Source organism: Pocillopora damicornis, chromosome 3 (genome assembly GCF_964200805.1).
Source record: "Pocillopora damicornis chromosome 3, jaPocDami1.2, whole genome shotgun sequence".
Lineage (NCBI taxonomy): Eukaryota > Metazoa > Cnidaria > Anthozoa > Scleractinia > Pocilloporidae > Pocillopora > Pocillopora damicornis.
In genome coordinates, this window is record NC_142672.1 from 14776094 (window position 1) to 14797212 (window position 21119).

Consider the following 21119-nt stretch of genomic DNA (forward strand, 5'->3'; position numbering starts at 1 on the left):
CTCAGAATGATAAATATAATGCCCTTGTGGACTGAAAAGCCAAGAAGTCAAAAAAGATATCATACAACAACAACAAGCCTGCTACAAAAAATGTACAAAGCATTGTAGTTTTATTAAGCATTATATGCAAGCCAATAAAAGGCAAACAACAGGACATAGCAGAAAAACAGTCAAATAACTTCATCTACTATTACATCATTTCCAAAAGCCAGGCAAGGTGTAAGGCATACTAAATCAAAATGCACCTCATCCATAAGTTCGACTGAATGAATGAAGGATCTCGTCGAATACCTTCCCATATGGCATTTATTCGCTCGTACTCGCGCTTTATTGCTTGAAGTTCATTATTATAGTCATCGTACCTAGCTAACAGCCCTCTCTCTTCATTTCCTATCACATCACTCCTATTGATGATTGCTGAAATCTGGGTAAGGATATCGTTTGCCTTATCAATGAAGGATTTCCACATCTCCAGCGCTTTATTCAATCCCATTGCTTGCTGTCTTATTCGTTCTGTATCCGTATCCAACAAAGATCCAAGCTGTTGCACCCTTGTTTCAGGGATCTACGAGAATAGTAATAAAAAATGAAGATTGCACGAAGATGAGTCTATTAGCTGGATGTATAACAATATGTGAGGATGACTGACAGAGCGAGATAAAGGTCTAAGCATGTTAGTAATTACCACGGGCTTACACTTAAAGCGATATCAACATTAGACCAATATGGACAAGTTTTTGAGAAATTGAAAGGCAGCGCGGTTTTCTCCCTAGGTTAAACTTAACACGTTCGGAAGACTGCCCTTTAATAAGGGGACGAAATCAGCCTTCGCACACCATCCCTTTATCCTTGAAAACTTGCTGAAATTTAGCGGCCTTGCACTTTTGATGTGTTGGACGGTCCTCAACAATAGTCTGTTTAAGTTCCCTAAATAGCGGTTGATGGATGGATAATGAGTGTCGAGGCTTTCAACAAGTGTAAAACTACCGCCGTTGTAATTAATATATACTGTTGCTATGGATTCATGGGAGTATTTGTGACATACTCAGACGTTTTAAGTTCTGTGAGGATAACTAAATGAACTTCCTGTACCTCGCGTCTCATTTGTTGGGCAATATTGATATAGAACTGAAACTGGCGGATAACTGACTCTAATTCCCCAGGCTCCTGTATTGAAGGCGTTACTTCCGCTCCCTCAGCCTCACCGGAAAGGAATGCGTTATGAAGGGAAATCATTTGACTGATTGATTCTATGTCTTCGTCGATTCCTGCTTCTCCTGGTAAACGTTCTCTATCGATTACATTTTCTCCTTCACCCGTGTTCGTACTACGCAAGTATGCCGTCAGTTGGGAAATCACTCGCAGGTCCTCTCTTCTGATGGTTATGCCGAATCTGCTGAGTTGTGCCACAATGCCGCTTATAATTTTTTGTAATAGGGTTTCTTCTGCCATTATATGCGTCCTACAACATATTTTAAAGAAACTTTTAATCAGGGCCATTCTGTTGAAATTAAGACTCATATAATTTGACCCAATAAATTAAATGTAGGCCCTTCGGGACCCTCTGAGGCGTACTTGCCGTGTGTAAAGCCTTAAATACAACTTCATTTTTTTTTCAAAGGGCGGGGGGGGGGGGGGTGGGTTCACACTGTGTCAAATAGAGGGTACTCAACAGATTATTTTTAATACAATTGTGTATCACAGGCGCAGAAACAGAATTAAGGACATTCTATGTCTGCGCAATGCACCGGACATATAGTCAGCTACTATTAAAAAAAAAAGAAAAAGATCTTAAATCGCAGCCGGCGAATAAAATCATTAGTCATGCGATCCACCACAGAATTCAAATTTGGCGGAGAAGTATCTTTGAAATTGCCATCATGACACTCCTTTCACACCAGCACTGGCCCACTGTAGGAAACCTGAACTGCGTTCCGAACTCTGCGATCAAATTGTAAACGCGAACTCACCTTAAGGCCAATCAGAGTTATTGCAAATGAGTATGAACCTCTCAGTAATTTGTTGTTGTTTACTGCAATGAAGGCAAAAGATGCCTCGTTTTTAGATTTTTGAGTGCGCCCCACCTTCGTTAGCCAACAAATGCGCTATGGACTTAATTATGGATAAACAACCAATCCAATGGCCAATCAACACAGAATTATCGGAACCTGTAAAACCGGTTTTTGGGCTATTCTTATGAAACAAGCAGGACAGGCATGAAATAATACCTCTATTATGGTATGCAAACAGCCCCCTCTAATTGATTGAGGCCATGACAAGTTGAAATATTCAAAATTTTGAAACCTGCTGTGGTTTAGCATCGGAAATTGGTTTCTTCTCGTATTAGAAAGGTTATAAGGAACACGCCAAATTTCGATCCCAGATATTTTAGCATGAACGTTAACGAGCCCCAGCAATTAAAAGTAATTGAGCGAAAGATTGGTTTGTTCAGCTGCATTAAATCGATGACTTCGCCTCGTCCAGAAAATGCATTTTAGTTGTTATTAAGGACCTTAAGCGGTCACGACGCTTAAAGAGTTTTGGAAAAGGCCCATTAGAAGATGAACTTCAGTATTTCTTCGAAATTACGCGAAACAAAAACGACTTTGAATTCAGCTTTCAGTGTTTTATGATGTTTTTAAGAAATAATATATGACGTACAACTTACGGGGATGTTCCCATTTGATGTTATCTCAGTGACACTTTTGAGCAGCCTCGCTGCTTAGCAGGGCTGTTTGGGAGGGCAGTGCGAACTTGGTTTTGCTTAGTATTTCAAAATAAAGGATTTCAATGCCTGAGTGTCTGATTCAAGTCAAGTGGCATTTTTAGATAATGAAAATGAAAATAGAGCAGCATTAGCTCTTAGTCGTTTGTACGCCATTGATTGTCGGCGTGTCTCTCATATTAAGGCCTTTCACCAAGAATCTATGCATGATAAATATTATTTTGGCGTTTGAACAAGTCAATACCACTAATAACAAACTAAAGGTAAACGTGAAATGTGTGGATTTCGGATCGATACGGTGATATTTATGGTAAATTGCGAGCCAGCTTGATGGCAGAATCACAATTGTCCCTCCTCTATCAGTCGCGTTATTTAATTTAACACTTGAGCCCTCAAAAGCTCTTCAAAAGTTGAAGACTAAACGAGAAAAGACAAAATGAAACAAAAACAAAAGAAAACATGCGACATCCGGCGCAAGCTTCATGGTCCTTTCCTGTAAACCGAATCTCTCGAATTAGACTAAGAGAAATCTTCATCGCTAATGTTTATCTTGGATTTTTTTCATTTTTTAAAATTTGGTCTGTCCTCACTGCACTGACTAGTGAACCCTCCAAAGGACATTACAGTGATGTTATGCAATGAGAATGAAGACAACAATTTTGACTTGCATCTTAGAATTAATTAACTTATAATTTTACGAAACTTCAACAGGAAAGAATTCTTTCATGCATTTGGTCTGTATTATATAGCAAAAAGTTTTCGAAACATGCAATCAATATGCAGCATCATTTGCAAATTTTATACTATGTACATCTAAGTGGAATTTCTGAGAATGATGCACGCGATAATGCTAAAAAAACTAAACCAAAAAGCTCCTCAGGCTCAGCCATTTCAGTGAGAATTCCTGGAAATACGAGCATACGTGAAATGCTAAAGCACATAAAAGAATCAATTTCAAAGAATTCATCAGATCATCGTCAAGTTGCCATGGTCCACGGCGAAATTCCAATAAAAAGATTTGAAGGACCGAGCGAGTGAAATGAAGGAGACTTGATAATGTTTCCTCTCGCCGAGAACAAAGCTCACGATTAATTTTTCAGAGGATTTGAAAATGGTAACGTCTCCAAATGTGTTGTTGTTGGCTGCGATGCAGAGCAAACAATTCAGGATGAATAATACAACTGTGCTCTAGTTTCTGATTTGGCAATTCTCAGTTTAAGCGTGATATTTTTCATTAACCAATAACCCGAAATAACACAGAAGAACGATGAAGCGAAGAGAAAGAGCGATCCGCAGACTAACTCCTCCTTCAACAAAGACCAATATAATATAGAGGGTTAAGTTCTTCTAAAGAGAAACGAACTGCAAAAATTTGTGAAGTAACAGTTCTATTGTTGTTCAATTGTCGTGAATAGTGAAAACTCATCGTGGAACAATGTGTTTATATCAGTCTATTTGGACCTTTTTATCACATGATTAAATTTCCAGAAAATAGTCTTCTCCAGACAATTAAAAAAGGTTTCATGAATATGTTTTGTTCACTTTATCAAATCGGTTCCCATTTGCAGGAAAAGGTTGACAGACTCAGATTATCCCATCAGACTAGAACGAGTAGAAATGCACTTTGAGGCCTTTTCTGCAACACATTGAACCAAACCCATCTCAGCAACTTCACGGCCGTTCCTCGAGGTAGCATGGATCTAAGTGTTTTCCTTTACTCGATTATAAATTTCCCATGTTCAAAGGAACTGTGGCCTTTTACAAGAGATTATACTCTAAAGCAAGTTATTGTGCCCAAAGGTTGCGACAATTAAACGATTCAACGGCATTAATGCTAAGTGACTACTTAGTTTGTCTTCGACGTGGGAACTATCTCGTCTTCAAACTTACAAGTGAAAAGCAAGAACCAAGTTGGATTGATTTGGGATTCTTATTTATCCTTAATCTACCAATCGCAATGAATCATTTACACTTAGGTCCTTTAGAGCTCTATAAAGGTAAAATACAAAACAAAAACAAACATATAATAACCGGCGCATGCTTATTCTTCCCTGTAGACAGATTCTTCTCAATCAAGTCGATCTCTGATGTTTATCAAAGATTTGTTTCATTCCTTTAGTCTGTCCTCATTTAATTTACTAGTGAACCCTTCAAGTGGCTTAACTAAGGTATAATACCTAAAGAATGAAGACAACAATAATTTCAACTTGTATATCAGATATACTAACTCTAATTTTTGCAAAGCTTCAACATGAACGAATTCCCACACGTATTTCTGTTAAGTATTTAATTAAAACGTAACAGTATTTGATACTTTTATGCTGTCTACATCTGAGTGGAATTTCTAAGAATCTTCTTTTAATCTCGTGTCTGAGTTCCTAGAAAACAGCATGCTCCACATAAACCAAGAAAATTCCTTTATGTTTATCATTTGTTGATTTCGAAGAATCTGTTCCAAAGTAACAAGAAAAAGGTCGACAAACTCAGGGCATCTCGGCAGTGTAAGGGTAGAAAAGCACTCTGAATTTATTCATTGTGACTGACTTCAAAACAAACCCATTTCAGCAGCTTCACGGCCGTTCCACGCGATAGAATGAATATCAGTATTTTCCTTTACTCGAGAGCCAGTACAATTATCAAAGCTACAAGAAATAGTCGGCACTCACGAGAAAATTGTAAAAATGTTAAGGCAATTCAATGTACACAAAAAATGCATCAATTAGGAGATGCAACCGCATAGTTGTTTGTCTTCGCCACTTATTCCATCTTACAATGTAGACTTTTTAAGCGAAAAGCGAGATATTAAAGTTCATCGTTAAGTTAATGGCTTAGAAATTAAGGACCAAGTATGAGCTAAATCCTCGAGGTGAAGAAGGAGAAGTCTTGACGGAAATGCTAATACTAAAGCATTTGACCTCTGAATATAATTTCACTCGTTCGCTTTCCTAAAAAACAACATCCTTGACAAGGATGGTCTGGTGCTTAGCGTTGGTCTTATTGGATTATTACAGACGTGTAATTTTAGAGCTGAACCACAGAGAAATCGGTAATCAACGTACTCCATTTCTTTTGAAGGGTACGACCTTTTACTATCGATTCTATTCAGCCGCAAAAGGAAGTTAATTGAACAATATTTTGCCGACTTTAATTCAAATAGTTATTTGTGATCAATTGATAGCCATTTGCAAACTTACTTGTTGAGTTTTGCGTCTGTTTGGGTGCTATCGTAATTGTAACTTTGTACTGGCATTAAGGTGAACCGACTAGCGACATGGTCTGACATCGACGATATTTGTATTCAGAAAGAAGAGCTTTCTAGCTTAAGAGGTAGCAATTAAAATTCAGTTAATTACAGAATCTCCTGTCATTAAGCTTACCTAGGAGCGCGGGCTCATTTTCAGAATTGCCTCACAAATCCGAATAATACCCTTTCATTTTAAATTAAGGTTTACCGACTGTCGACCAAAATCGAAGATTTTAATTGACTACCCACAAAGCCTGCGATGAAATTCTATCGAAAACCGTCAAAGCTTTAGTAAATGGATCATGCGATTCGTCCGCAGAGAATCTGGTGACCTCTTCATGACGGATCAATTATCACGAATTCTTGCTCATAAATAGTAGCACGGAAAAGTCGGTTTCTGCATAATGGATTTCGTCTCGTTCATGTCTCTTAATTTTCGTATGTTCGTATTCAACATTTCACGAATTGAGGATCTTTATATCGACTGGCGAAGCGTTGCGCGGTGTACCAGACATACAATCAGCCGCTGTTAAAAGAAGGAGAACGATCTTAAGCTGCCAAATTGTATTGTAAGATTTGCGTACCTTTTCCTAACTTGCATTTGATAACTTTGCAAGAAAAGAGCCACGAAAACGAAGTCACAGTTTGATGATCCATGATTGTGTTATGCAAGGAATGCATCTTGTTACGCACTGTGTCCGTTTGGATTAAACTGATCACTTTCGTTAAGGTGATATATGGATGTTTAGTCTGAAATCGCAGCCGGCGAATAAAATCATTTGTCATACGATCGAACATACAGAATTCAAAATCGGCGGAGAAGTATCTTTGACACTGCCATCACGACATCCCTTTGACACCAGCACTCACTAGCGCTGTTGGAAACCTGATTTGTGTTCTGAACTATACGATCAAATTGTACACGTGAACTCACCTGAAGGCCAAGCAGAGTTACTCCAAATGAATATGAATCTCTTAATAACTTGATGTTGTTCCTTGCGATGAAGGAAAAGCGATGCCTCGTCTCCAGATTTTCGAGCGCGCCCCACCTTCGCTAGCCAACAAATGCACTATCGACTCTGGAACCGCATCTTAATTATGGATAAAGAACCATCCCTTTAGCCAATCAAAACAGAATTATCGGAACCTGTAAAACCAGTTTTTGGGCTATTCTTATGAAACAAGTGGGTTGAGCATGAAATAATACCTCTATTATGGTATGCAAACAGCCCCTTCTTATTGATTGAAACTAAAACCGAAGATGTTAATTGACTACCGGCAAAGTAATAAGATTCTTATGAGGACCTTCCCCCTCCCCCACCGTTCAGACTCCTTGGCAAAGGTGTAGTAAATGGATCATGTGATTCGTCAGCAGAGAATCTGGTGACTTCTTCAAGACGAATCAATTATCACGAATTCCTGGCTCATAAATGGTTAAACGGAAAAGTCGACTTTTGCACTCTGGATCTCGTCTCGTTATTCGTTTTAATTATTGCACAAATTAAGTATCTTTCTATTAACTCAGTAGCGAAGCGCTGCGCGGTGTTGTAATTTTTTTGTTGTTCACCGGCAAAACGATTCCCCGTCTCTAGACTTTCGAGTAAGCCCTACGCACCACGGACTTTTTGGAACTGCACCTTAAGTATGGATAAAAAAAAAAACCAACCCATTAGTCAATCAAAACAGAATTATCGGAACCTGTCAAACCGGTTTTTGGGCTATTCTTACAAAGCAAGATGGTTGGGTATAAAATAATACTTCTATCATGGTATGCAATCAGCCCCCTCTAATTGATTGAGGCCATGACAAGTTGAAATATTAAAAATTTTGAAATCTGATGTGGTTTGGCATCGAAAATCGGTTTCTTCTTGTACTAGAAAGGTTATAAGAAACGCGCCAATTTTCGATCCCAGATATATTAGCATGAATGAACCCCAGCAATTAAAAGTAATTGAGCAAAACATTGGCTCGTTTAGCTGCATTCAGATCGACGACACTGTCTCGTCCAGAAAATGCGTTTTCAGTTGTTATTAGGGACCTCAAGCGATCACGACGCTTAAAAGTTTTCGAAAAGGCCCACGAAAAAAAAAACAGAAAAAACATCCGGCGCAAGCTTCAGGGTCCTTTCCTGTAAACTGAATCTTACGGATCAAACAAAGGGAAATCTTCATCGTTGGTGTTTATGTGTTTACTACACTGACTAGTGAACCCTCCAAAGGACATTACAGTGAGGTTATGCAATCAGAATGAAGACAACAATTTTGACTTGCACCTCAGTATTAATAAACTTTTAATTTTCATGAAATTTTGATTGGAAAGAATTCTTTCATGCATTTGTTATGCATTATACAGCACAAAGTTTTCGAGACATATAATCAATATGCAGCATCATTTGCAGCTTTTATGCTATGTACATCTGAGTGGAATTTCTTCTCAAAAACTAAACCAAAAAGCTCCTCGGGCTTAGCCATTTTAGTGAGAATTCCTAGAAATACGAGGATACGCCAAACGCTAAATCACATAACAGAATCAATTTCTTGGAATTCACCTGATCATCGTCTTATTGCCACGATTCATGGCGAAATTGAAGGACCGAGCGAGTGAAACGAAGGGGACTCAATAGTGTTTCCTCTCGCCGAGAACAAAGCTCATGATTAATTTGACAGTGGATTTGAACCAGGTTGCTAACAAAGCCAGATGCACACATATTAGAATAACAGTAAGAAATAGCAACGTCTCCAAATGTGTTGTTGTTTGCTGCGATGCAGAGGAAACAATTCATTACTTACTAGTAAGCTGTCGGTTTACAAATAAAAATGAAAAGTACAACACGTGCTTTAATTTTCTTAGTTGGCAATTCACAGTATAAGAGTAGTATTTGTCCCATAACAATAACCCGAAATTTGATGCACGTCAGGCCACAATGGTGAAATATTGGAGAAGTGTTCGGTTTTAGTTGTTGAGAATGGGTGTTTCACTCTCTACAGGTACGCCTTTGATCGTCAGATTTTTTCTCATCTTCAAGCCATTTACCAAGAAGACATGCAAGGTAGATTTTATTTCTCGATTTAACCAGTATCAGCAAACTAGAGGAAAACTCGAAATGTATTGATTTCTGATATTATTGATATTTGTCGAGAAGCGATTTCTTCCTCATCTACCAGTCGTAATAAATCATTTTACACTCAAGTGACATATACGTCTATGATGTTTTCTACGTTTCTTTTTACGCCTATGGTCTACCTTCGATACACTATTTAGTGAATTTTAAGTAGTATTACAATCCTGTAATACTTAAAGAATGAAGACAACAATAATTTCAACTTGCATGTCAGATGTACATACTTAACGTTTTACAAAACTTCGACAAGAAAGAATTCTTAATTGTATTTGCTAGGTATTTTATGGCTCATTTAGTCTCGAAACATCATTATATCATCGACTTCGAGAAACATTTTTAATTTTACGCTTTCTTGACGTGAGTGGAAGTTCAGGTATCAACTACGCCGGAAAACCAACCGCGAATCTCCCCAGTTCAACCATCATGGCGAGACTTGTTAGAAATTCGAAGACGTGCCAAATGTTAAGGAATGCAGAAAAGTAAATTTCATGGAATACATCGTCGTCATGTCGCCACGATTCATTGCAAAATTCAAGTCGCCGATTGACGAAGACGACAGTATGTATATACCAGTATATGTGTTTTTTTGCCAAGAACGAAGCTCATGCTAGCAATGTATTTGAACTGGGTTGTAACGAACTCAGATGCAAACATATTTTATACCCCATAATGAACTTTTATCAGTATAACAGATACGAAGAAAAGACATCCCCGAAAATAATCAATTCGAAAATCTTTCCTACAGCCAACTTAGGACCAAATGTGAGCTACATATTTGTAATGAGCCGAGAAAATTATTGATAGGATTAAAAATGCCAAAACGTTTGACCTCAAATGTACTTCACTGGTTTACTTTCACCAGAAACAGAAACTATCTGAGGGATAGTACGATACTCTTTAACACTTAGTTGCAGTTTATCTTTTGTGTAGCCTTATCCGGCCGTCAGAAAATTGGGCCCTTTTGTTTATCTTATCTTATTCGACAGCAATTATAACATGTCAGCCATGCATTTTTAGACGTTATTGAGTACAAAAATTTCTAATATATGTCATTTATATATACGCAGCATCATTTGTGACTTCAAGTTTATGCTATTTACATCTAAGTTGAATTTTTAAGAATCAGGTAGGCGATAACACTCGCAAAAATTAACCGTGAATCTCCTCAGCTTAACCTTTCCCGTGAAATTCCTAGAAATTCAAAGATATCTTTCAAATGCTAAAGCACATGGTAGAATCCTTTTCAATGAAATTCACTCGCACAAGATTGACATCGTCAACCTACCATGATTCGTGGCAAACTTCTATCGACCATTTCAAGTATCAAGCGAGTGCAGAGAAAGTAACTGAATGTTGTTTCTTTTCTGTCGACAACAAAGCTCATGAAACCAGAGGATTTGAATTGGATTGTAAACGAACTATGTGTGCATACTCTATACCTGCAGGCGATCTTTCACAAGATAAGCAATTAAGAAATATCAATGCCTCCTAATGTGTGTTGTTCACTGGAATGCAGAGCAAATACTTCATTATTTGAGCAATCGGTTTACAAGTAAGAAGAAGAAAGACACACGAACCTTAACTCACTTAATTGGCAAAGCTTCATATACCGTGATACTAACCCAAAATAACACAGAGGAGCACCGGTGAGATATAGCAATCTCGGAGACCAATACCGCGCCCTAAGTAAAGGCCAATATATTACAGAAGGTCGAGTTCTAACAAGAAACGAATCCATAGTCTTTATAACAGGCTAAATGACCTTTTAATCTTATGTCTGTATTCCTAGAAAACAGCATTCTTTTCACAAAGCAAACCAGTTGCCATGATTATCGTATGTTCATTTCGGCGAATCGCGTCCATAGTTAAAGAAAAAGGTTAAGAAAAACTTAGATTGAAGTCACTTAAACGTCACGTCTAACCAAATCCATTTCCCAGCTCCGCAGCCATTTCACGAGACAATCTTGGATAACAGTTCGATATCAGTTCATTCAATGAAATCGTACATGATCAGAAAAATGGTCACCCTTTTCAAGAGAATGAAATTCTAAGGCAAGTCAACTTTCAAAGAGATGTCCAAAGATTCCCAAACGTTAGGAGATGCAATTACATAATGAGAATTGTTATTTCACTTGTATTCGCCATGTATTCCGTCATTATAGACCGACTTTCAAGAGATAAGTATCCTTTTCAAAAAAAACAAACAAACAAGAAACAATAATTCTCTGGTATTTAGCTTTTGTTTCATACGAACGGCTCTATAACCTCTATTTTAAAGAAACAGACTGCGCGTACGACTTACAGGGAAAACTAGTAGAACGGCACCTACATAACTTCATTTCAGTGTTACTATAAATAACATTGATATCGCTGCGTAGTTTATTGTTTTGGAAGGAAGCGGCATTGGAAAAATATTAGAGACGCGCCGAGTAGTAGTAGGTTTTTTTTTTTATTGTCGGCTTTTTTCTCATGTTCAAACAATTTCCACGAAGGCATGCATGTTGAGCTAAATTTCTGCATTATGTCAGTCCCTCAAAACCTAGCAAATTACGGACACACTTAAAGTGTGTGCATTTAGGATATGATTGATATGTATCCTAAATGGGCAACCCGCGGCAATGAATCATTTAAACTTAGGTCCTTTAGAGCTCTTGAAAGGTAAAATACAAAACAAAACCAAACAACCAAACATATAATAACCGGCGCATGCTTATCATTTCCTATAGAATGATTCTCCTCAATCAAGTCAACTCTTTATCTTTGATGTTTATCAAAGATTTGTTTCATTCCTTTGGTCTGTCCTAATTAAATTCACTAGTGGCATACTGAGCTATGACAGCTACAGAATGAAGACAACAATAATTTCAACCTGCACATCAGATGTCATGCACCAACTCTAATTTTTGCAAAGCTTCAACAGAAAGAATTCCCACATATTTTTATTAGGTATTTTATAACACAGATTTTCGAAACATATCATTAACACGTAACAACATTTGCAACTTTTATGCTGTCTACATCTGAGTGGAATTTCTAAGAATCAAGCATGCGATGACATGAGAAAAAAAATTAATCGTGAATCTCCTCGGTTCAGTCTTTTCAGAGGGAATTCCTGGAAACCCGAAAACATGTCATGTGCAATGTGGGAGAATTAATTTCATGGAATTCATGATCGTCAAGTTGCCGATTCATGGCGAGATTCACAACATTTGACGATAAAGCGAGTGAGGTGAAGGAAAGTTACGACTGTTTCCTTTTTGCTAAGAAAAAAGCTCGTTATGATAACAATGGATGGAATTAAGCTGCGTTTTGAATGAACAATGCGTACGTAATCTCTCAACCCGCATACATAAAAGTCTCAAATCGCCTCACTGAGGAGATATTTTACTAGAAAGACAAAATGCTGCTGTTCACCATGATGCTGAGCAAATATATCGTTACTTAAGCTATCGGTTTACAAGTAAAATTGAGAAAAAAATGTACTTAAATTTACTTACTAGTCAAAGCTCAGGCATAGGTGATATTTGTACCTAAACAATAACCCGAAATAACACAGACGAGCACCGGAGAGATACAACGATCCACAGAGACCAACGCCACCTTCAATAAGGGTCAATAAGGCCACTACATTTGAGTTCTAACGAGAAACGAATTGTAAACACTTGTGAACTAACTATTCTTTTGCTGTGCAATTGTTGTGAATAGTAAATATTCCTCATGGAAATCAACGTTCTTTATACCAGGCGATATATGACCTTTTAATCTCGTGTCTGAGTTCCTAGAAAACAGTATGCTCCACACAAACGAAGAAAGTTGTTTTATCTTTATCGTTTGTTCATTTCGAAGAATTGGTTCCATAATAACAAGAAAAAGGTCGACAAACTCAGAGTATCTGACTGGTGTGAGGGTAGAAAAGCACTTTGAATTCATTTTAGTGACTGACATCAAACTATGCAAACCCATCTCAGCATATTCACGGCTGTTTCACGCGATAGCATGGATATCAGTGTTTTCCGGCTTTACTCGACTGCCAGCACAATCATTAAATTTCCAGGGCAATTCAATGTACAAAAAACTGAATGCATCAGTTAGGAGATGCAACTGCATAGTCTGCATTATGAAAAGTGCCTATTCATTTGTCTTCGCTGCTCATTCCATCTTACACTGAAGACCTTTTAAGCGAAAAGTAAGATATATCCTTAGATTTGTTGTTTAGTCTAGGGTTAAGAAAATCGTAAATATTTTTCGCCTGTAATAAATTAAGGACCATCGATGAGCTTAATATTCGAGGTGAAGAAGGAAAAGTCTTGACGGAAACGGTAATACAAAACCATTTGACCTCTGAGTATAATTTCACTCGTTCGCTTTCCTAGAAAACAACATCCTTGGCATGAATGGTCCCTGGTTGGTGCTTATCGTTTGTTTCATTGGAACGGCTCTGTAACATAAATTTTAAAACAAATATAATTTGTATATGGCGTAAAATGACATCTGGAGTAGAGGAACCTACTTGGCGTCATTTCAGTGAAACCAAACAGTAACATCGATATCGCTGCGTAGTTGGGCTGTTTCGTGAGGTAGTGTGTGAACCAGACATTTTATTTCAAATTGAAAAACTTCAGAACTTAGTGAGTATAATTCACGTCAGGCGGCACATGGCTGGTATGGGTTTTCAGTGTCTTTGAGGACGATATTTCCAGCGAGCGTTCGGCTGAGATATTGTGTTGCCGGGTAGCGAGGGTAAATACCTTAAGAGAGTGTCTCTCTAAGAGCGGTCCGGTCAATTTTGCTTGAGACACGGAATTCACTTCTTTCTTGTGTGTTATAAGACATTCATATACTTAAACTAAAACCACAATCCGTTTGATTGGATCTCTTTATTTTTCAGAGTTTTACGGAAATTAAATTTCACTCGAGCGAAGGCTTGTCGTGACACTTTTCAAGACTTTAATTTCAGACAACTTTGGAGGGCAGTTTACAAAAAACTATGGAACTCAGCAAAAAACAAATACTACAGCCATGTATATTAACTCTATCTTACCTATCGAGGCGACTTTTGTAAACACCACGTTTCAATCAAGGAAACAGGAAGACTTGAATGACACCTTATCGGTTCGCTTAAGTCGCACACGCCAAAACCGATCAAATTCAAAGTAAATTTTCGAAAAAGTGAGGCGTCCTTAACTGATCCAACTAACATAGCTAGGAAGTAGGTGCCATAGAAAAGGTAACTACAGAAAAAACTTTGCGGCCCGACCTTTACGAAAACTTTATAACTCCGTGAACTTACCTAATTTTCGGCAATCTCCAAGTTTGGCCGCCATTTTGAGGGACTTGTCAACATGAAGCGTAACTGATAAAAATCAAGCAGGTAGATCTAAAACCGTCAGAAATACATACGAAAGCAATTCAAATGAACTTTACTTTCAATTCAAGCGGCAAAATTTGAAATTGTTCGTTAAACTTACCATTCGTACATCCCCATGCGACCATTTCTTCCAGCAATTCAAACACTACAACTAGTGTTCGAATTCCCCTCGTCGATTCCACCGTAAGAAATAACCTGTGCCACTCAAGCTTCGACTCGAATGTGAAGTACGAATCAAATAACATCACTGATTCATCTTCGAGGCAATATCACGCTGGTATTTTGATTTTCGGATCGACAAGAACGGTGATCAGGTAGTGATTGCCATGTTTACCTCATAAACGTGACTGCTGACCAGCCGCTGAGTGAAAACAGTATAGTGCGGGGTAGGGTGGGTGGGGGGCTTATCGTCGTAAGAATTCGAATACATTGCTAAAAAGCTTTAGGACTCTCAGTCTAAACAGTGAAGGCATGCTTCGTGGTACCGTCAACTTTTATTTTATTCTCATAACTTTCTCCTTTAAATTAGAACTGTTATTAATTAATAGAGTTATCAATATATTTTTAACCGGGGTACCCATATGACCTTTTCGCTTGTCATCAGTGGTATAAAATAAGGTGTCTTTTCCACCAGAACCTTCTATTTATGTCCCATTGCATAGAATGAACACTATACTTAGAATTTTTGTTCTAAGTCATTTTTGCTGTTCCCAAGAATGTATGTAAAATGATAGAGATTTTATTCATTCAGCTGACACGTTCTTTTATGTTATGGCGCGTGCAGGTGTTTTCTATCAAAAGTCGCGCGCGCAACACACCGCAATTAAAAATTCGTCGTAAAATCGCGCGAACCTTAGAATGGGTGTAGGCAACTTTGACTTTTGGCAAGATGAAGTGGATAGTTCAAAGGACCCCCTGAGATTTTTTTTTCAGGACTATAAATGAGATTTGTTTATAACTATAATAATCGTTATTATTAGCGGACGGTGCTTTTTACCCATTGTTGTCATCATTATCGTTATCATGTCGAAAGAAGTATAAAGCCGGCACGTTGCCTTACCTAACTACACAGAAAATTGTTCCCTCTTTTGTTCCCCATGGATCCTAGAAACTGTTACTACTAAGACGATCAACAAGGAAGCCTTTATAATTACTGAAACTTTTGATTAACGGAATGGAAGAAAAAATCGGGGGAGAGAGTAATTCGCGTATCTTATAATCTGAATGATAGTTTTCAATAAAACAAATACCAATTAATTCAATTGACTTTAGTTGTCCCGTGTTTAAAAGTGGCGTTTCTGGTGACCGTAGATTCTTCTCTGATTCTTCTTGTCTCAGCCAAGACTCACTACCATTAACTTTCTTCTTGTGCTTCTTACGGCATGGGACACACAGAGATGAGGTAAGCGATTGCAAATTTCTCAGTTAAAATAAAGCCCAGTAGCATCCATCAGGAATTGAAAACCGACATGCACTCTTTACTTTTGTTTATTGAAAACTATCATTCAGATTATAAGATACGCAAATTAGGGCAGATAGTCAGCTGAAATATCGACTCTGAACTTTACGTGTCCGATTTTTATGAGGAGGATACTAGCATTTACGAACCGGAAGGTCTGAATCTCACGCCTAGTCGTGCACGATATTTGAGGGACATCATGAGATCGCGGCCTTCGTAATCTTCAATTAAGCCAATACGAGCTAGAATAAACTTCTTCTCGGTCAAAACACATGTTTGAGATACATTGACTTCCTTCAAGTGTTCTTTAATGCTGTTCACCCACGAATTTAGAGTTGTTGCAGTCCTGGCCAGCGCGAGAAAAGTAACATTTGGTTTTACAGTTAGTTGCAAAGGAACAAGATAATTGCACCATCTTGACTCTCTATTCAAGTTGTAGGTTGAATTGGGGGCTTTTTAGACACTCGCAGACTTATATGGCATACATAACATACATATACAACCGATAGACGTACATTACATGGGACCAACAAAGTCTGTTGCGAGAGGGAGGAAAATATTACCAGAAGTGCAAACTCTTTGACAGTTACATGACTTTTCAGAGTTGTCTATCTCCGGCTGTCAAAAAACCTAACCCCCTCTTAAATTTACTTGGAAAATTAAACTTACAACTCCTTGCTGAATAAATTGAAATTACGAATTTAAGAGATTTTATGTTGGGTCCAAATAAACTATCCAAGTGATGAGTAGTGATTTTAGATATATCAAATTCATATATTTGCATTTGGCTCCGAGTTTGCTTGTTAGCCCAGTTGGTAGAGCGCTGCACTGGTATCGCAAAGGTCATGGGTTCAAATCCCGTACGGGCCTGAATTTTTTTTCAGGTCCTATTTTCAACTACTAGTAGTCTTCTTAGCTGCGAGGATCTCTTAAATTCGTTTCTACACCGCAGTGCAAATACATGAATTTCATATATCTAAAATCATTTAGTTGAAAGTAGTTTGACGGATACGCCGGTTCTTTCAATTTTGCTATTTTGACTACACTAGACATTCCATGTGAAAAGTTTATTTAGGATGAGTCAGTCAGTCTACTAGTATACGCATCCTGATACAACCTCAACATGTGCATCCTGAAACTAAGGGTCTACAAAACGAACCTGTGTTACGCCAGATACGAAAAACTACTGAAACCCCCCCCCCCCCTCAGAGTTTCATGGTGCTCAATCAGGAGGTCACCTCGCCGCATCGTCGGCAATTATCGCCGGCCAGAGTCAAGACGCGTTAAGCTAAGTGACCTCGTCCTTGACTAAAATAATTTTGCAAATGTAATAATAAGTGTCGAGGGCGTGAGGAAAGGCATAATTTTCATTGCTACGATCAAAGCGTAATGATGGTCCTTAATTGATACTATTTTTGACGAAACAAACTAGTGAGCATCACTGCACGAACTGAGAAAGTAAAAACTTGTATTTATCTCCCACATGTTTTGTCTGACAATAGCAGACTTCATCAAGGAGTTTTACAAGGGAAATAAGGGGGAGAGGTAGGGGAAATAAGCTTGCTTAAATACAAGTAGTAAATAAGTTGTCTCTTTTCGGTTAAAGCAAGCAGAAAGAATTCAGCAGGTGTGCCTAAGGTGTTGTATATGCGTGACATTTTTCGGACACTACATGTACGAGTATGTGATCTGTTTGAGGGTCACAAATTAAGTGTAAATATCTGATCCCTCAATACATTACATACTCGTTTATGTAACCTCTCCAGTTTTGCATAGGTCTTGGAGTGCTTCATTGCATGGATCTGCCTTCTGCGGCTAGAAGGCTAAAAGCGAATTTCTCGAGCGTAATTCCTTTTGATTATTTTAAACACATTTTTGAGAGTCACGAAACGTAAAACTTATTGGGACCTAGTTTCAAGTTTTAATTGTAATTAATGAAACACATTCTCTTGGGAAATAAAGTTATAAATAACAGGTGTTCTTTGAAACAATTAGTAGCCGAAAGAGTTTTAGTTCTGGTCGATATTGACTTTTCATTATCCTACTTCCAAATCTGAGGGAACGTGCTGATCATGAGGGAATAAAAAAAAACATACCTATATGATATTGCAAGAAAGATAATAAAAATGTGATTAAAGAAAAAGGATTTAATGTTAATTAATTGAGAAGAATTTTTTTACACTCTTCGTTTAAACAGACGATAATACAATGCAAAGACCCAGAGTTTATACCCAGTCTCTTAGTTTAATATTACAAAAATATTCTGATAAACTTTATTAATACCTTCATCACTTATTCAAATACTTCGTTTGAAAAAAACCCAGAATTAAGAGACCTTACATCTTCAAAACTTCCAAAAAAACCAGCTAAACTTGTCAGTTACGAGAATGATTACAGGAAGAATTGGACTCACTCGGTCCCGTTACCATTATTTATAAAACGCTACACCACGTGCTAAAGTAACCCCAGTTTATGAAACGTTCAGCCATTACGCTAACTGATAGGTTTTTTGACCTGGTGAACAGAGAGATGTTATGAAACCCTGTTGAGTTTAGATTGGGCTTGAATATATCCTTAGTTACATATTTACACTCGGCCACGAGTGCTATAAAAGGACTATACTTGTCAAATCAACCTCCCAAACTAACTGAATCATAAGTTTATTTCAGCAAAATAATGCCAGAAATCAAAACGACTCTTTCGCTAATTTTTCTATTCCGAGAAGTACGCGATCCCTTTCTTGCATAAGTTGCGAGTGATTGTGAAAGACCGTCAGTAAATTCCAGTAACTTTTTTCTTTTAGAATAAAATGTAGTTTCGGAAAATATTGTCTTCCAGAAACCGATTTTATCCAGACCAAGAAGGAAGCAGTTCCGGTAACCACTGCAAGACCAAATGGTAGGACTATGAAAACAAATTACACAATTATTAGATAAAAATTGACCTTTTTCCAATTCCAGATTTGAAATTTCTGTTTGCTTGTTCTATGTTATTTAGACTGTGTCATCAAGAAAGAATTTTCAATTTCAGAAAAGTTTATCCTAGTTGTTACCCTATTGTCACAAATAATAAAAAGTCCAAAACGAAACAGTCTCGGGAGATAACTTTAGCGTCTTGAATTAAAGAGCTGAGCACCAGAGAATTCCTCTTCTGGAATGAGGGGAGATGCTCTTTACATTTTAATCCTCTTATGTTCTGTGTAACACTCATGTAAAGGAGATTTATAAGGTTCTCTCTCAATTAAAAACCTGGAACTTTCAATTTGATGATAAAGCATCCTTGTGGGCTCGTTTGTTTTAATGAAATGACAACAAATTTTTCAGTTTCATTTTTTATCTGTACAAAAAAGGAGTCTGCAGGGAAATAAGATCATTTGTGACACAGTGAAGAAAGATCAAAGAAACTGGAGTCTATAATGAGAATTACAAAAATGACCGTTGGTCCTTACATGTAATATCAGTTAACTTGTCGATCCAGTGTTTTATCAAGGAAATATGAGAACGTAACCAAAAAACAGTGAAATTAGTGATATTGCTTTCAACTGGTAAATTGGTAAGAAGTTTCCAACTCACCTAGAGACTCACCTTCACTAAAGTTCTTAACGGCTCCGGTTTGGTTGGCAGTCAGAAAATTCACATTCAACGCAACTAGGATGTATTAAAATGAAGTTAAATCAATCTGAAAATATTCCAGAAATTACGTAGAATGCCAAAAATGAAGGGGAAATCTGAGCAAGGGATACTCAAAATCATTTCTGTGATTAACAAATAGATTCCATGTTGGCGGGGTCTGTTTTGTTGTTTTAGAAGCAAAAAAACAGTTAATGATGACATCATCAATGTGTTTGTCCTCCAATGGATGGTAAGGAAGGGCCAAACAAAATGTGCACCTAATTTAGCCTATTATATAAAGTAATGTTAATGGTTTGCAGCGCGGTGAAGCAGATTCCAAGTTACAACAAAAAGACAGCCGATAAAACCTCTAGAAACGAAACACGAAAAGCGAATAAAATATAAATAAGTAAATAAATAATACATACAGGTGAACTATAAAGCATATTTAATGTCTTCATGAATTACTGTTTTAAAATATTTTTTTAGGCGACCTGTCTATCATGAAACATACACATTTATTATGGAAAATCTTTTGGAGTGACAAGGCTTTGGTTCCTTCTGAAATTTTATTCGCTCGAGCTCTACACAATGAGGCCGAACAGAAGCCATTTTTCTTGAAGGACTTGTGTTTTTCTGGCAAATTCGGGCCCCCAATGTCATTTCACAATTCTAGCTGCCAAGACTAATTTCAAAACGGCCATAAGATCTTGAGAAAACTCTAAACCTTGGTGAGATGAATGGCACCACGTTCAGGTTAAGAAAAACAAAAGATTTTAAGCTCAGTACGTTGGTCACCAGAAATTATGCATGTACTAACCTCCACCAATCGTTAAAATGGCAAGACATCCAGTTGAAATGGCAGCAACACTAACTTGATGGCTCCACCTTTCTGCATCTATATCTGCCTTGAGCTGGTTGAAAGCCTGATAAGCACTGTCCAAGTATTTCTTACTCATCTCCAGGTTGTATCCCATATCTTCAACATCCATTTGCAAAGTACGAATATCTTCATCAGGGATTCCCTTGAAATTTGCGCGTTTTGCCTCACGTACCTGTAGGATAGTTAAAAACTGTCAATATTCACAAGTAATCCCATACCGAAAACGTAGTTTAAATTACCTGAGGATAATTTCAAAGTCCGCTCTACAGGAACCATATGTTATACCCATGAGCGTCAGCCGTGTGGGTGAGAATTTTTTGTGTTCATAGCCATATCATTGAATCACACTCTGCCCTGCCTACAAAAGTTCAAATTATCACAAATTTATAACACAAGTGAGATGATTGCGGTTTTGTTGCTTGACAAGATCGGAAGAATGTAATTGTATATCAGGTGCTATTATCAGCTGTTACCAAGGCAACGTGAACGTTGATTCGTACATTCTGGCCTAAAATAATAGCACATTATGGACTTGCATATGAATATGCGTAAAAAATATTTACACAACTGGTCCTTCAATTCTTCTTTTATGCCTCCAGATGCTATTGATTTCATTTCAACACAGATAATGGATTTCTTAAGATAGGAACCTTCGTGGGTTAAGCTATATATTCCTAGATTTGGAGCTCACAATGTACAAGCGTTCCC

At 37.6% G+C, this 21119-nt stretch overlaps 1 protein-coding gene across 7 annotated transcripts; it reads right to left on the reverse strand.

Annotated features, from left to right (window-relative positions):
- Nucleotides 1-59: 59 nt before the first annotated feature.
- Nucleotides 60-14824, reverse strand: LOC113680413 (uncharacterized). Of its 7 annotated transcripts, none has more exons than XM_089201124.1 (5): nucleotides 14559-14823; nucleotides 14381-14443; nucleotides 6904-7606; nucleotides 1093-1462; nucleotides 60-565 (listed from the first exon to the last, which is right to left on the reverse strand). In XM_089201124.1, the coding sequence occupies exons 4-5, from the start codon at nucleotides 1450-1452 to the stop codon at nucleotides 230-232; spliced, it is 696 nt and encodes a 231-aa protein (XP_089057250.1). In that variant the 5' UTR covers nucleotides 1453-1462; nucleotides 6904-7606; nucleotides 14381-14443; nucleotides 14559-14823; the 3' UTR covers nucleotides 60-229. The 7 variants fall into 7 exon arrangements, with proteins under 7 accessions (XP_089057250.1, XP_089057252.1, XP_089057254.1 ...); XM_089201126.1 differs by having other exon boundaries at nucleotides 14381-14467; XM_089201128.1 differs by lacking the exon at nucleotides 6904-7606 and having other exon boundaries at nucleotides 14559-14824.
- Nucleotides 14825-21119: the final 6295 nt, after the last annotated feature.

Excerpts from the sequence above, each read along its gene's own strand:
- LOC113680413 (XM_027197446.2), bottom strand. The coding sequence starts at position 1,521 with ATGAGTCTTAATTTCAACAGAATGGCCCTGATTAAAAGTTTCTTTAAA. Across the intron at positions 566-1,092 it reads CCCAACAAATGAGACGCGAG|ATCCCTGAAACAAGGGTGCA; the intron begins GTACAGGAAGTT and ends CTATTCTCGTAG.